Source organism: Propithecus coquereli, unplaced genomic scaffold, assembly GCF_000956105.1.
Source record: "Propithecus coquereli isolate 6110/MARCELLA unplaced genomic scaffold, Pcoq_1.0 Scaffold640, whole genome shotgun sequence".
NCBI classification, from domain to species: domain Eukaryota; kingdom Metazoa; phylum Chordata; class Mammalia; order Primates; family Indriidae; genus Propithecus; species Propithecus coquereli.
In genome coordinates this window covers 291,494-307,571 of record NW_012152397.1, presented here as the reverse complement: position 1 = coordinate 307,571, position 16,078 = coordinate 291,494, and the positions used below count along the sequence as shown (strand labels likewise).

Here is a 16,078-nt window from a genome sequence, read left to right as displayed (position 1 = left end):
GTATATCTGTATATATGTATACAGATACAGATATATATATATCTGTATACATATATATAACTGGTGATATTTAAAAAAGAAAACTGCACTTATTTAAAATAAGATTCTGTATTAATTGAAATGACTTTCTTCCACCCACCTCTAATTAGTCCAAACTGACAAGACTGTACTTTACAAAAAAATCTGAGCCCAAATCACCAAAAGTAAAAGGAGGGTGTTTAAAAGGATCTTTCTCACATGCAGGCCAGGTAGCTGCTTGATGGAGTCAGATGCACAGATGCACTGAAGTGTCTGCGCATAGATCCCTGGCTACCGGGACCACAGGCAAGGGGGGCTAGAGCAATGCGAGTGAGTGGAGGTTTATATGCAGAAACCAAGACAGGGATAGTCTTGTCATGGGGAATGGAAGTGCCTCTACTCTCAAGGGATGCTGATGGCACAACCACCCACACACAGCTGGGCGGGGGGACCAGGGCCTGGGGACCGAGCCTCTGATAATAGACGCCTTTCCATAAAAGCCTGGAAGACAAGCCTGGAAGACAGCTCGCTCCCTGTCTCCCTGTGGCCCTAATGGAACCAGGGATGGACCAGGTCAGTAGGAAGCCATGCGAGGCCTGGGTCCAGGCCCTTCCAGGACAGCCCCACCTCCTCGACACGCCGCCGCTCCTCCTTCTGCTCCTCTATGCGTCGCTGCCGCTGGTGCAGCAGGTGTTTGATGTGTGCCTCAGGGTCTCGCTGCTGCTGCTGCTGCAGCTGCTGCTGCTGCTTTAAAGCCTCTGAGTTGCTCTTATTCTCCTGCTGCAGCCGGAGAAACTCCCGGCGCAGGGTCGACTCCCCGGGCACATTCATGATGGAGCTGGGTCAGAGTGGCACAATGAAGCGTTGGGGTCAGAACCCTGCTGGTTCCCACTCTCATCCCTGGGGCGCCCACCTCAGTGGGTACTGTAACTGGACCAGTCTGCCTCTGGCCACTCCTAGGTGGCCAGGAGATTTGTCCTCCCTCTGCCCAGTCATTGGGCTTGCCCTCTTTTGATATTCCTGCCTGCACCCCACCTTCGGCCCTGAGTCACCCTCTCCCCACCTCTGGCTCATTCATCTGTCCCACTTTTTAGCACTAGGGGATTTGGTTTATACAGGTCTGTCCCTACCCCTCTGTGCCCACCACCCCAGACTGAGTCCCCAAAGCTGAGGACCACCGCTGTCCCCTCAGACAGAGAGTGACGGCCCCCACCCTCCCATCTTTGTCTGCCAAGCCCACCTTGGCTCTCCTTCCTCCCCGTGGCTGTCATCTTCCTCCTCACTGCCGCTGTACTCATACTCCGTCTCCTCTGCAGGGGGTACATCACTGCTGTTTCTTCAACCAGTGCCCTAGACCCCACCCTGGGCTAGGGAAACCTTAGATGGGGGTAACCAATAGGGTCCATCGGGATGACCAAGAGTGAGGGTCACCACCCACCTCCTTGGAGCAATGGGGAGACAGTGGGTCTCAGGTTTGGGCCTGGACAGACACTGGGACTCAATCCCACGGGAGGTAGGATGCGGTAGCACGCATGCGTGCACTTACACACATGTGCTCAATATGGAGCTTCTGTGAAGATGTGCAAGGTTGGCTCTCATTGGGAAGGCCGACTGGGGGTTGGAAGTGTAGGAAAGATCTCCTCGTGCAGGGACAGGTGGGGACCGGAGAACTCAGGGGAGCCAGGCGGGGCAGGGCCAAAGTGTCTCCTGAGACTGCCCACTGACCTTTCTCGCCCCGCTTCTTCCGGGACCGGTCGATGTGGTCCTTGAGCTGGATGCGGACCTGCCGCTCCGTGGGCTGGTCTCGGATGAAGGGAAACTTCAGTAGCTGCTCTGTCGGTGGGCGGCTCAGGTAAGTCTTGATGAGACATGTGTCGATGAAGTCAATGAACTTCTTAGACCTGGAAACAGTGGTGGCTCACACTGGGAGGGCCCCCGTCAGAAGGGGTCTCACAGGAAGAAGGGTGGATCATTCGTCCAAAAGCCACCTCAGCTTCCCTCCTGTCTTCGCCATATCCCAACACCAGTCACCACCCCCGGCCCCCCGGCACCTCTTCTATGGTGCAGATCCAAGCCTGAACACAGAGGGGCATTGAGGTGAGAGTGGCCTTGTCCAGAGGCCTTCCGTCCCAGAGACCAAACTCTCAGAGACCTACCATTTCTTGGACTTGAGCCTGGGTGGAGGGTTCCGAGGGATGAGGAAGAGGGCTCGCATGGGGTGCATGTCACACAGAGCTGGGCACAGAAGAGACGCCATCAGCCCTGTTCACCACGCTGAGAGCCAAAAGGGCCCCTCCTCAACAGGACCTCCCTGCAGCTGCTCTCTGGGCCCCCCCTTCTCTCCCACCCTACCCCAGCAGACTCAGCACTTACGGGGGGCTCCCTCTGCCATCTCGATGGCTGTGATTCCTAGGGACCAAATGTCACTCTACAAAGGGGAGAGAAGAGACAGGTGAATATTTCCAACAACTCTGCCCAGTAACCTCTCTTCACTCATCATCCCTGGCCTCTCCGGGACCCCTGGCTGGGCCACACCCCTTCCTTAGGCCTTCTCCTCCCACCCTGCACTGTCCTCCAGCTCACTCCATCTTCCCGTCCATACTTCCCTTGCCATTAAATGCTCCCCAACCCCATCAGCTAACAGGCACTAGACCTCCCTTTGTTTCCCAGCCTGCTCAAACCCCATCGTCTCCCTCTTGCTAACTGCCCTCGGCGGCCCCCACGCTCCAACTTTCCACTTCATACCCTGTAATCGTAGGTGGCGTCAGGGTTCTCATCACAGGCGATGACCTCTGGGGCCATCCAGTAGGGGGTCCCAATGAAAGTGTTCCGCCTGCCCACCGTGCGGTCGAGCTGAGCACTCACCCCAAAATCCACTGTGAGGATGTGGAGCAGGGTCAGTGCAGGAGTCACGCTGCTCCCTGGCCTCATGCTACTGCATGTATGTGCATGCCTCACCTGAGGCAGCTGAGGTCCTGCCCCACCCAGACACCCCCGCATCCTCTTCTACCCTATCAACATCCTGAAGAACCTGATCCAGTCTTCCTACATCTTGGAGAAAAACCAAGGGGCAGCATCCCAGGCAGGAGGGGTCATCAGATCCCACCTCCCCAGAAGGACCTGCACAGCACCTGGAGCACAACAGGTGGCAGGTACAGAGCCTGCGGGATTTTCAGCAGGAGGCAGGACATCCCAGGAGAGGAGAAAGGAAAGGGAAGGGAGCAGGCCTCCCCAGCAGGCAGGTAGTTGGACCTGAGCCACCAGAGGGAAAAAGGGGCCCTTTATTCTCTGTCCCGTTGGCCTCAGAAGGAACCAGCGCACCTAGCTTGACCTCGGCATTCTCTGTCAGCAGCACATTCTGCCCCTTAATGTCTCGATGGATCACCTTGTGGGCATGGAGATGGGCGAGCCCCTGGGACAGGAGAATAGGGAAAATTAGCTGCGGTGTGGAGGGAGCAGGAAAGAGAAAGGAGGTGGGAGTGGGTTGAGAGGAGCAGGAGTGTCAGTCTGGACAGGGCTGGGGTGAAGGAGCAGACCCTTCCCACCCGGAGCCCAGGTCCAGGCTGAGCTGTCTTGGGGGAGCTTCCTCTGAGTAGTAGCTGCAGGTGAACCTCCAGCAGATACAGGGTTACAAGTAGATAGGTGGCAGAGCTTGGAAAGAGACGGGCTTGTTTCCTCCAACAGCCTGAGAATTCCCAAGGTTGGGACCCTGTCTCCACCCCTGGCCCCATCAGCCTTGCTGCTCCCTCCAGAGAGCAGCTGCATCTCCTCCTCGGTGCAGGGAGGGGCTCTGCCCGTGGAGAAGCTTTGGCCAGGGCAGCCCAGGACCAGGAGATGGGGAGATGCGGAGGGGCTGGAGCTCACCCGGAGAATCTCCCTGCAGATGTAGGCGATACAGTCCTCCTTTAGGGCGTTCCCCTTTGTGTTCTTCACCAGGTCGGTCACTGAACCAGCACCACAGAACTCCATCACCAGCTACAGCCCCAGGAAGGTACCGGAGGGAAAGTATCAGTCAGGCAAGGCCTCCCCCTTCCCCTCACTAGACCCCTGGAGGAGGACCAGAGGCCTTGGGGCTAGAACTAGCATGAGCTGGGGAGCAGGGGTCACATGAGCCCTCACAAAGGCCACAGGACCTCTGAGATCTGGAGAGAAAGGAAAAGGAGGTACAGCTGGGAAAGAACTGGCAGGGTCCAGAGTGTGAGTCCAAGGAAGCCCTGAAATTGTAGACAAAATGATGTGGGTATGTGCGTTCTCCTTGAGGAAGGGTCCAATGCTTTCACCAGATTCTCAGTGGGACCCGAAACCCCAAATGGTTAGAACTACTGCTCTGGATCAGGGGCCAACAAATGACAGCCACCCAAAGGCTTGCTTTTGTACGGCCAGCAGGCTGAGAGTGGTTTTTACATTTTCAGATGGTTGGAAAAAAATCAAAAGAAGAATCATATTTCATGACACATGAAAATGCTATAAAATTCAAATTTTAGTGACTTAAGTAAAGGTATTTGGGGATATGGCCAAGGTCTTTCGTTTATGTATTGTCTATTGCTGCTTTCATGGTACAACAGCAGAATTGAGTAGTTGTGACAGAGCAAATATGTCCTGCAAAGCCTAAAATAGTTACTACCTGGCCCTTCACAGAATAAGTTTGCCAATCCCTGACTCAGAGGCAAGAAAGGGACAAAGCAGCGGCATTTCTCCAGGCCTGCTAGAGACAAAAACAGTGCATGGAGTCTATCTAGACAGCTGCAGACCTGGGCAGGCCTTGGGAGAAATTCCTCAAGCACAGAGAGTGGTAAGGCCAGGAGGGGAGGAGAGCTACAGGTCTGTAGCTCTAGGGAAGAGCTGTTGAGACCGAGAGGCTGGGGCCAAATGGGAAGATGGTTCCAACCAGTCCCTCTGGAAATCAGCAAGCCTGCCCAAGTTTTCACTAAAGCCATGCGTCCAATGCAGGAAAAGGCTGGAGGGGACATACATTTGCATATGCAATAGAGTAATTTGCATGCGCCTGCTCTTTGGACAGCGGAGCACAGTGGGAGGAGGGGAGGACCGTGCCCAATACATCCAGAGAGGGCGCCTGCTCACTGGCGCCTAGCCTCTAGCCCTCAATGATCTCCCCTGCACACACCTGGCAGGTAAACCTACCTGTTATTTGCGTGTACACGCATGTGTGTGTCCCCATCCATCCCCAAAAAGCCTAAGGGCCTTGGACGCTGGGACCATGGCTCATGTTTATCTGTGCAGGGTACACAGAACGCGCTTAGTAAGTACTTGTTGTTTGGCATGAGCTCCTAAACGCCTGACAGCCACTGCCACACTCCCTGCAGCTCTCTCCTCTGGCTGGGCTCAGTACCACAAAGGCTAGAGAATCAGCTGGCACCAGGGCCCAGGCTAGGGGGAGAAATGACTCTTACGAATGTTTTGGGCCAGGGGGAATTCAGGGGAGGCCCAAAAGAGCTACAGCAGGCCCTGGTTTGAATAAGCATCAGAAGGGCATGCACTGCAGGGAGGGGTCTGAGCCCTGTCACCTCCCACAAATATTTTGGTTCTGTTGCTTTGCCAGGAGCTGTGCTCACAGGCAGGAAAACTGGCAGACTCACCTCCCTGGGGTGTCTTCTAGCCCTTACCAGGATTGTCTTGCTCACTATTTACTAAGTTCCTGTCAGATGCAATGTGAGCGACTGGTCAGGGCAAAGGATGGGGCCAACACCAGGGCCATGCCACCAACCACGCAGAGGACGAGAGGCTGCAGTGTGAGTGTGGGCTGAAGTGTAGGCGCTTGTGAGGTGTGGGTCCCTCTGCATCCAGAGACAGGAGAGGCTGGGTAGACCAAGGGAGGGCTGGCAGGAAGAGGCTCTGGGCACTGACACCAAGTTCCTCAGGAGCAGCCTAGACACAGGGAAGTGTGGAGAGGGCAGGCGGGGGCATCTCTCACCCAGAGCTGGTCGTCATTCCCAGGGGGGCTCTTCTTGATGAAGGCTCCATAGTAGGTGGCAATGTTACGGTGGTGAGAATACTTTTTCAACATGTTGATCTCCTGCTTGATCTCTTCCTCCTCGTCCTAGGTGCATGGGAGGAGCTGAGCCCTTAGGCTCCCCCCACACCCCCTCCCCAATGCTCCCTCTCTCCACCCAGCTCTGCTCCCTACCTCTGTGACATCCATGACCTTGATGGCAGCCAGCTGCCCGGTCTTGACATGCCGACCCTGCAGGACAGAGAGCCGAGCACAGAGGGATCTCAGGGAGCAACACACAGAGAGGGCTTGATTCTGGGAGAGGCCACGTCTTTTGGCCATTTTCTATCTTAGGAAGTGCCCGTCACTGTGGCTAGACACCTTGGTCTATGTGCTGGCCACAGGAGGGGACTGAGGAAAAGTTCCTGAGCCATCATGGCTAACTTAAAAACGACCTCGGCTGGACTTCCGAGCTATAAGCTCAATAAAGATGAAGGGGATACATTAAAAACTTTCTGCTTCCATAAAAAACTTCCATAAAAACTCAAGAGAGGCCAGGCGGTGGCTCACACCTGTAATCCTAGCACTCTGGGAGGCCGAGGCAGGAAGATCACTTGAGGTCAGGAGTTCAAGACTAGCCTAAGCAAGAGTGAGACTCTGTCTCTACCAAAAGTAGAAAAAATTAGCTGGGGATCATGGCATGTGCCTGTAGTCCCAGCTACTCAGGAGGCTGAGGTAGGGGGATCACTTGAGCCCAGGAGTTTGAGGTTGCGGTGAGCTATGATGCCACCACTGCACTCTACCTGGTGCGACAGAGTGAGAGTGTCAACAAAACACAACAAAACTCACCATCAAATTGGTATTAACTGATCAACACATAAATGTACATATAAGAATAACATCTATTGGATGTTGGGCAGGGGGGAGGGGGGAGGGGGAGGAGGAAGGAGGGGATGGGCATTTGCATACACAAAGAGTGCAATGCGCACCACCCGAAGGATGGACATATTTGAAACTCGGACTTGGGGGGGGGCGGGCAAGGGCAACATACGTAACCTAAACATCTGTACCCCCATAATATGCTGAAAGAAAAAAAAAAAGAAAAAAAACACAACAAAAACACAAAACAAGAAAAACCTCAAGAGAGACAAGTGAGAGACAATTATGTTCTGTTCCAGCCCCTTTGGCTTGGACTTTCTACAGCATGAAAGTCAGAGTGGGGAGTAAAAGATACTTCTCCATCCTGATTGAGGCTAGAGGGATGGAAGGAGGGGCTTCTGCCTCTCTCTCATCTCCTAAGCAAGACAAAAACACTGAGTGCTGTAGACAGGAAGCCTCTCCCACAATCAACCCTACCCCCAAAGCTTTCTATTGCTGCCAATAGGGAAAGAATAGAGACAGAGCCGAGATTTAGGGAACTTGGGGAAACAGAGGAGCCACTGACAGTCCTAGTAAGAAGAAACTTCCACTTCTTGAGTGTGTCCCAGCCATTCCCCACTCCCCCACCATCCTTCTGCAATTCCTAGCAGAAGCCGTCTAAGGCATAGACAGGAAAGTCCAAGCCTTCCTGGGGGAAAGCAAGCTGGGGGAAGGCAGCCCCTCGTGGGGGGGACATGGGTTTTGCCAGCCCATGGATTATTTTTATCCTCAGCAGCTATTCAAGACCCCAAGCCCAGAGAAACAGGAGCACACAGAGCTACTATTTCCATGGCAACAACTAGGCAAGAGATGGGGGGGAGTGCCTGTTTCCCCAAAGCTCACAAGGGAAGGAGGGCAACAGAAAAGCGAGTGCTCCCAGTGATCCAGGGAACACAGGGACACAGGGGACTTGTGAAGATACCAAGCACTGTGTCTGGAGATGGAGAAGCAGGCTGTGTGTTCTAGGGGGGCCTCCAGGTCAGGGGCAGCACCCACCTCAAACATCCCCACTCCCTGCTGTGGTCACTTCCCCCCATCCAAGTGTGAGCAGTGGTGAGGCCACGTGAGAGGGCTGGGCTGGCCAGGGAAAGAGCTACAATCAGTGGCAGAAAAAATGTCACTTCTGTGGGGTAGAGAGGCAGTCTCAAAAACAGAAAGCCTGAGCTCTGGCTCCAGCTCTGCTGCAGGAGCTCGAGAAAGCCACTCCCCTCCGCAGAACGTCCCACCACCATGCGAGTCTCACCTTGTACACCTGTCCGTAGGTTCCATTGCCGACCACTTCCACCAGCTCAAAGATCCCAGCAGGGTCCTGCGGGGAGAGGGTGGGAGGGAGATAGAAAGAATAAGGCATCAGGACTTCGGAAAAGGATTATGAAGCTGGAGGGGAGAAGAGAGGTGTTCGGTCAGGATATGAGAGTGAACACTAGTGTATAAGGAGGGGCTTGCAGTAGGAACCCTGGTGGCCAGCTGACTTTTTCCTACATTGGTTCAGAGTTAATGTTCTATGGGAAAAGTTGGAAGGAGGTGAGAAAACATAAAAGTCAGAGCCCAGATGGCTCTTCGAAGACATGTTCTAGATTTCAAACTGGCTGACAAACTGCATGTCTGTATCCTCATCTGCAAAGTGAGGATGCCAGAGCACCTGCCTCTGTGGCTGGTGTAAATTTTAAGTGAGGAAGTGACCATAAAATGCTAAAGATGGTACCTGGCACAGAGCATGTGCTCGATAAAAGTTAATTACCATTATTATTATTTTTTTAAAAGCAGAGATGAGGAAAGCTAGCAAGGAACAGGAATTTAAAAGCCACCATCCTTTTGTCCTTCTCTCCCCTTCCCAATCCTCCTGAGACTGAGGGCTCTCAGGCCAGGGTTTGGGGGCAGCAGGGACCTCCAGGGAGGGAGAGACCAGGTGATGGTGAGAGAGGGCCTCTGGTAGAGCAGAGGAGAAGGGAGAACTTTACGTTCCTACTTTTCTGAACCAAGCAGTGCCAGGAAGAGAGGGCCCGAAGGGCTTGAACAAAGCCTCTAAAGCTCATCCTCCCACTGGCCCCGAGCAGGCAGGCCTGGCCTCAGTAACACAGCTGCTGTCAGGAAGCCACCCACACCCTCCTGGCGGAACTTTTTTTTTGAGAAAGACAAGTTGGGAGCTGGAGTTGCAAGCTGGAGAGAGGTATGGCCCCAGTACTGTCCATGCTCCTGCATCTCTTATAGAATGACAGTTCTGGCATTTCATAGGGCAGGCCCCCTCCCCACCGACTGCTGGGACAGAGAACAGAGGCAGAAAGTGAGGAAGGCACTTAGGAATAAACTCTCCAGGCAATACATGGGCATCTGTGCTGATAATCCTAAAAGTATATAATCTAAAATCCCTTTCTTCCTGATTCTGAAAGCCAATATAGGATTTCTGGGCACAGGGAGAACCCACAACCAAAAAACCCCACAAACAAGCCAAAAAACTTCCTTCGTTCACTGAAATAAAAGCACATAGAAGATGACTTGGGCATGTTGGAGACCAGGGAGACACTAGCCCAAGGCTTTTTTTTTTTTTTTTTTTGGAGACAGAGTCTCCCCTCTGTTGCCTGGGCTAGAGTGCCGTGGCGTCATCCTAGCTCACAGCAACCTCAAACTCCTGGGCTCAAGCGATCCTTCTGCCTCAGCCTCCCGAGTAGCTGGGACTATAGGCATGCCCCACCATGCCCGGCTAATTTTTTTTCTATATATTTTTAGTTGTCCGATTAGTTTCTTTCTATTTTTAGTAGAGACGGGGTCTCGCTCTTGCTCAGGCTGGTTTCGAACTCCTGAGCTCAAACAATCCGCCCGCCTCGGCCTCCCAGAGTGCTAGGATTACAGGCATGAGCCACCGCACCCGGCCTAGCCCAAGGCTTTTTAAGAACATCCTCACTGAACACTGCCTGCCCATTTTCTCAGAAAGGAACTGGAGGACAGGAAACGTACCCCTGGCTCCCTGTACGCGCCCTGTCTGAGCATGTATCGCAGTGCACCGTGATTATACACTGACTTGTCTGTCAATGCCCTGGAGAAAGGGACTGACCCTGACCCAGGCTGGGTGCACGGCAGCCTGAGAGCACATCCCAGCCTGCTCGGAAGGCAGACTCGGCAGGGACTGAAGAGGGGTTCCCTCTGTGTGTGGCCTGAAGAGGCCTGGGCTGACCAGACCAAGAACTTCATGGGTTTATGTTCAATTATTCATCTCTAGATGAAGTTACTAAAAAAATCTTTAATAGGCCTAAAAAAACAATAGGACCCACAGGAAAGGGTGGCATTATCACTGCAGGTTGGGGCTCACAAGAGGCCTGTCTGAACCTGAGAGCTGCAAGGAAACTGGAAGAAGTCATCTTGTCTATCTGCAATTCTAGACCAAGAGGCTCAAAGAGAACAGTTCCTTAAAGATCTCCCCAAGAGAAGACCTCATCCATTCTGGGGAGTCTTAACTCAGGCTGTTGGAAAGTCCTTTCTTGGATCTAATTTTGATTCTTTCTGAGATAGAGGGCAGACAGAAAAGGGACTTATGGCCATGACTTTGGTCCATCTTCTGGATGCTTCCTAAACTAAAAAGGAAAACATGACGATCCTGTTAGAGTCATAATGATCCGCCACCATCAACTCAAATCACTACAAATACATTATCATTCTGTAACCTTAACTCCCAGTCTGTCTCCGTCCTATATGCTTGGGAGAGATGAAAGCATCATCTTTGAGGTCAGGCACACTGGGTTCAGATACCGACATCTCATGGTTTCAAGCCCACTTCCTGACCACACCTACTTGAAAGGGCGATTCGGGGAATCACGCTGTGGTCACGGTACCTCACACCCTCCGCAGACGACGCCACACACAGGCCCCACCCTGCTCGGCTTTTCAGCAGCACCATTCCCCATTGAATTCCTGCCTCTGCATCGCCCCAGCTCATCCTCCTTCCTTCTCCCATCACAGCCACCCTGTCCTTTCCCCCTTCAAAATGCACCTGTTCCACCTCTTCCTCTGAGTACCAGAAACTGCTGGTTCAGACCAATTCTTCTGTCTCCTTCCTGGAGCTCCCGCCTCATCACATCTGCCTTTTGCTGCCACCGCTTGATTGGACCCTCCTAAAAACATGCCTTCTCCCGCCTCAGAACCTGCATGGCTCCCGATGATTAGAGAACAGAGTCCAAACTCCTCAGCCTGATATTTAAACTTGCCCCAGCATTAACCAACCAATAAATACCTTCTGAGTGCATGCCTCCATTTGCCTTGCAATGGGGTCGCCCCTAATAAGGGAACACCTATCAGGCAATCTCGTTGTGTTTCATCCATCCCTTAAATATCTATTGAGTGCTAACTATGCGACAACTCCTGAACTAGGCACAGTGGGGAGCTCAATGATGAATGAGAAACAAATAACCTTATCATCTTACAGACAGGCCAAGTACCCAAATATGAATATGCAGCAGTGTATGATTATATGTCACAAGAATGATTGAAAGCACTAAAGCCATTACGAAACTGCTCGGTATGGCAGACAGAGCACTGGAGAGTGGCTTTCTAGTGAGAACTCTGGCATTAGTTGTGTGTCCCTGAGCAAATATTTATCTGTTTGGGGCCTCATTTTTCTCCCACAAGCTGAGAGCAAGTTGGATTGGGTGAAACGTCCGTTTTATGGTTTCAGGGGACAGAATCACCTTCTGGTTGGGAATCTCAGGCAAGCTCCCTGGAGGAGATGATGTTGGATCTGGGCTTTGGAGGCTGGGTAAGTTTCTACCTGGTGATAGGAATTTAAGAGTGGAGAAGGCCATGCCCCACTGAGGGACAGACATTTGGGTTTGGATGTTGAGATGGAGACGTTGGGGGATGCACAGGAGTACATGTCTATCGGGCAGTTAGAAGTAAGGATCTGGAGATCAAATTGAGAGACATTCATGAGTGTAGGAGGTGGACACACAGACAAGATATCCAGGGAGAGTGCACAGAGAAAGCAGAAAAAAGAGGCCAAGGTCAGCCTCTGAAGGGTGGCCATGTGCCACACGTTAGAGAGCAAAAGAACAGACATCAGAGGAGGAGATGGTCACGGAGGCCATCCTTCAGGAAGGACAAGGTGATGATGGCCTCAAATGCTGCAGAGTGGTCAGAGGGCACTGAAACAATACCACTGGCCTTAGCACCTAGGAACCCACTGGGAACCTTTATGGGAACTGCAGTTAGGAGAGCAGAAGACAGACAGCAAGGGCTTGGGGGAGACAGGGGTGTGATGAGGAAGAGAAGGCTTTGGGGGAAGCACCCTCTCTGGAGAAGTCTAACCTTGAGAGGAAGCAGGGAAATCAGATGATGGCTAGAGGAGGCAGCAGGGTCAGACAAAAGCGTTTTCAAAATAGGGAAGATCTTTTACTCCTGTGAAGGGGAAGAAGCCAAAAAGGGAGGATGTCTGAGGCACTGATTTTTTTAATAATATATATGTATATGTGTGTATGTTTTTATTGCATAGAATATAAACTATGTCTTCCACTGGTTTATAGTAGTGATAAAATAACAATAGGGCCTATTTCTATTATACACATACCCCAGGATTCAGAATGCCTAGAGATACGTAACATAGTTCCAATGTGATTTGTGCATTGATTTGGCACAAATGTGGGCCCTTCAAATACTGTGTCTTTCAAATACTGGTCACCCTCAAAGAGAGCCTCCAGAGGGAGGTGCTGTGTCCCTGGGGAGCCACAGACAGCCCTGGCACAGCTTCGTAGTACAGTGTTGTAGGCCTTCTCCGGCTCTTCCCCATCTCAAATTCTTTGTCCGCAGCGGTCTGGTTCTTGTCCGGCCAGCTGCTAGAAGATGGAAAGGGATGGAAACAAGGGCACGGGTAAACAAAGACAGGAGGGAGAGAGGAGGACAGGAAGAGATGGAGATAGTGGTCTGTTGAGGTGAAGAGGAAGGAAGATGAGGGAACGTAATAAAATACTCAATGACCTTGACTTTGATGATTAAGTCAGAGGGAAGATCATCTACTAAGTAGGAGTGGGGTCTGAATGAAGTGGCAAAGCTTGAGAATAGATGCTATACAGGGTGCTTTATGGTAGTGGCTCTCAAACTATAGGGTACCTAAGAATCACCTGGGAAGCAGACTCCTAGGATCTGCCCCCAGAGATTCTGATTTAGCAGCATGAGTCTGTGGTGAGGAGCAGGAATCTGTTTATTTATCAGATATCCTGGGTGATTATAACGCAGAGGGTCAGCGGACTCGCTTTGAGAAACTACTCTAGAGAGTTACGAGGCAGCTGAAGGGCAGGTGTAGGACTATCCAGGAGCAGTGGGGATCTGTGTGAAGTCAGGCAGCCTGAGAGTGGTAGGCAGCGCTCTGGGTGACCGACTACTATTCTTCCCTCAGGCAGTTCTATAACACTTCTGGGCTCACTGACTCCTTTCCCAGGCACACGACTCATGTCCAGTTTTTTCTACGTTCATGTGACCAACCATGCTTAAAAATGACCTCTCTCCCGTCAGCCAAGCCAAAGCTCAACTGTTTTCCAGGAAGTCTCCCCTAGCTACTCTAGCCCATCACAAGCTGTCTTACCCATAAATTTCCACCTCAATTTTACATATTAATCTCATCCTCCTCATGAGTTTAAGTTTCTCAAGAATAGGACCAAGTAGATATATTTTTAAAAATAATCTAAGGACAAGACAAGGATGTTCACTCTTGCCACTTCTATTCAACATTGTATTGGAGGGTGCTAGCTAGGGCAATTAGGCAAGAAAAAGAAATACAAGACATTTGTGTTAGAGAGGAAGAATTTCTATCTCTATGTGTGCATAATATGATCTTGAATGTAGAAAATCGTAAGACATCCACTAAAAATCTATTAGAATAAACGAGTTCGACAAGGTTGCAGGACACAAGATCAATATACAAAAATCAACTGTATTTCTATACACTACAATGAATAACCCAAAAGTGAAATTAAGAAAACAATTCCAATTGCAATAGCATCAAAAAGAATAAGTTTAACCAAATAAGTGTTAGACTTGTACACTGAAAACTACAAAACAATGTTGAAAGAAATTAAAGACCTAAGCAAATGGAAAGATATCCCACATTCATGGATCAGAAATAATATTGTTAAGATCTACAGAATCAATGCACTTCTATCAAAATCCCAGCTGACTCTGTTGCGGAAATTGACAAGCATATTCTAAAAATCATATGGAACTACAAGGGACCCAGAAGAGACAAACAATCTTGAAAACAAGAACAAAGTTGGAAGACTCATACGTCCCAATTTCAAAACTTACTATAAAGCTACCATAATCCATTGTGACAATGGCAGAATAATGGACATAGAGATCAAAGGAATAAAACTGAGAATCCAAAAATAAACTCTTACTTTTATGGTCAACTGATTTTCAACAAGAGTATGAAGATCATTCACAAATGGTGCTGGGACAACTGAATATCCGCAAGCAAAAAAATGAAGTTAAATCTCTACCTCGTACCATACACAAAAACTAACTCAAAATGAATCATAGATATAAAAATGTAAGAGCTAAAACCATAAAAATCTTAAAAGAAAACATGAGTAAACCTTCATGACCTTGGATTAGATAATGGTTTCTTACATGTGACATCAAAAGTATAAGCAACAAAAGGAAAAAAATAGATAAATTAGACCTCATCAAAATTTAATACTTTTGTGCTTCAGAATACATCATCAAGAAAGTAAAAAGACAACCCACAGAATGGGAGAGAACATTTGCAAATTATGTATCTGATAAGGGACTTGTATGTGGAATATAAAAAGGATTGCTACAACTCAACAATAAAAAGACAAATAATCCAATTAAAAATGGGCAAAGGATGTGAATAGATATTTCTTCAAAGAAGATATATATACAATGGCTGGCCAGGCATGGTGGCTCATATCTGTAATCCTAGCTCTTTGGAGAGCCAAGGCAGGAAGATTGGTTGAGGCCAGGAGTTGGAGGCTGCAGTGAGCTATGATGATGCCACTACATTCCAGCCTTGGTGAAAGAGTGAGACCTATCTCAAAGTAAAAAAATAAAAATAAAATAAAAGGATATATACAGTGGCCACTAAGCACATGAGAAGGTGTTCGACATCATTAGTCATTAGGAAAATACAAATCAAAATCACAATGAGATACCACTTCACTTAGACTAGGATAGCTAGAATCAAAAGATAGAACAATTAACAAGGGTCGACAAGGCTGTGGAGAAATTGGAACCCTGATACACTGCTGATGGGAATGTAAAATGGTGCAGCAACTTTGGAAAAAAGTTAGGCAGTTCCTCAAATGTTAAATAGAGAGTTACTATATGACCCAACAATTCCACTCCAAGGTAGACACTCAAAAGAATTAAAAACTTATGTCTACACAAAAATCTGTACATGAATGTTCACAGCAGGAAGATTCATAATAGCCAAGAGTAGAAATGACCCAAATGCCCATCAACTAATAAATAGATAAATGTGGTATATCTATACAATGAAGTACTACTGGCAATAAAAAGCGATGAAGTGCTGCTAGATGTTACAACATGATAGAAGCTAGTCACAAAAGGCCACAGAGTACATGGCTCCATTTATGTGTAATGTCCAGAATAGGCAAATCCACAGACACAGAAAGTAGATTAGAGATTGCCTGGGGCTAGATGGAGGGGGGAATGGGTAATGACTGCTAATGGGTACTAGGTTTCGTTTGGAGATGATGAAAATGTTATGAAATTGTGCTGATGGCTGCACAAGTCTGTGAATTTACTAAAAACCACTTTAAAATACTTTAAAGGGGTAAATTTTATGGTATGTGAATTATATCTCAATAAAGATGTTATTAAAAGTAATAATCCTTCAACATCACTAATCATCAGGGAAACGCAAATCAAAACCACAATGAGATATCATCTCACCCCACTTAAATGGCTATTAGCAAAAAGACAAAAAAATAACAGATGCTGGCAAGAATGTAGAGAAAGGGGAACTCTTGTACATACTGTTGGTGGGAATGTAAATTAGTATAGCCATTATGGAACAGTATGGAGGTTCCTCAAAAAACTGAAAGTGGGGCCAGGTGCGGTGGCTCACGTCTGTAATCCTAGCTCTCTGGGAGGCCGAGGCGGGCGGATTGTTTGAGCTCAGGAGTTTGAAACCAGCCTGAGCAAGAGCAAGACCCCGTCTCTACTAAA

General features: G+C 49.4%; 1 protein-coding gene across 6 annotated transcripts in view; it reads right to left on the bottom strand.

Annotated features, from left to right (window-relative positions):
- The window catches only part of MINK1 (misshapen-like kinase 1), a 52,943-nt gene that overhangs the window by 9,836 nt on the left and 27,029 nt on the right, over window positions 1-16,078 (bottom strand). For all 6 annotated transcript variants that reach the window (XM_012659924.1, XM_012659925.1, XM_012659926.1 and 3 more), the window contains exons 2-12: window positions 8,130-8,195; window positions 6,164-6,220; window positions 5,951-6,076; window positions 3,883-3,993; window positions 3,340-3,430; window positions 2,764-2,894; window positions 2,392-2,446; window positions 2,175-2,253; window positions 1,744-1,919; window positions 1,259-1,328; window positions 646-856 (exon numbers count right to left, since the gene is read on the bottom strand). In XM_012659924.1, coding sequence (XP_012515378.1) covers window positions 646-856; window positions 1,259-1,328; window positions 1,744-1,919; window positions 2,175-2,253; window positions 2,392-2,446; window positions 2,764-2,894; window positions 3,340-3,430; window positions 3,883-3,993; window positions 5,951-6,076; window positions 6,164-6,220; window positions 8,130-8,195 — 1,173 coding nt within the window. The remainder of the gene's footprint in view (window positions 1-645; window positions 857-1,258; window positions 1,329-1,743; window positions 1,920-2,174; window positions 2,254-2,391; window positions 2,447-2,763; window positions 2,895-3,339; window positions 3,431-3,882; window positions 3,994-5,950; window positions 6,077-6,163; window positions 6,221-8,129; window positions 8,196-16,078) is intronic.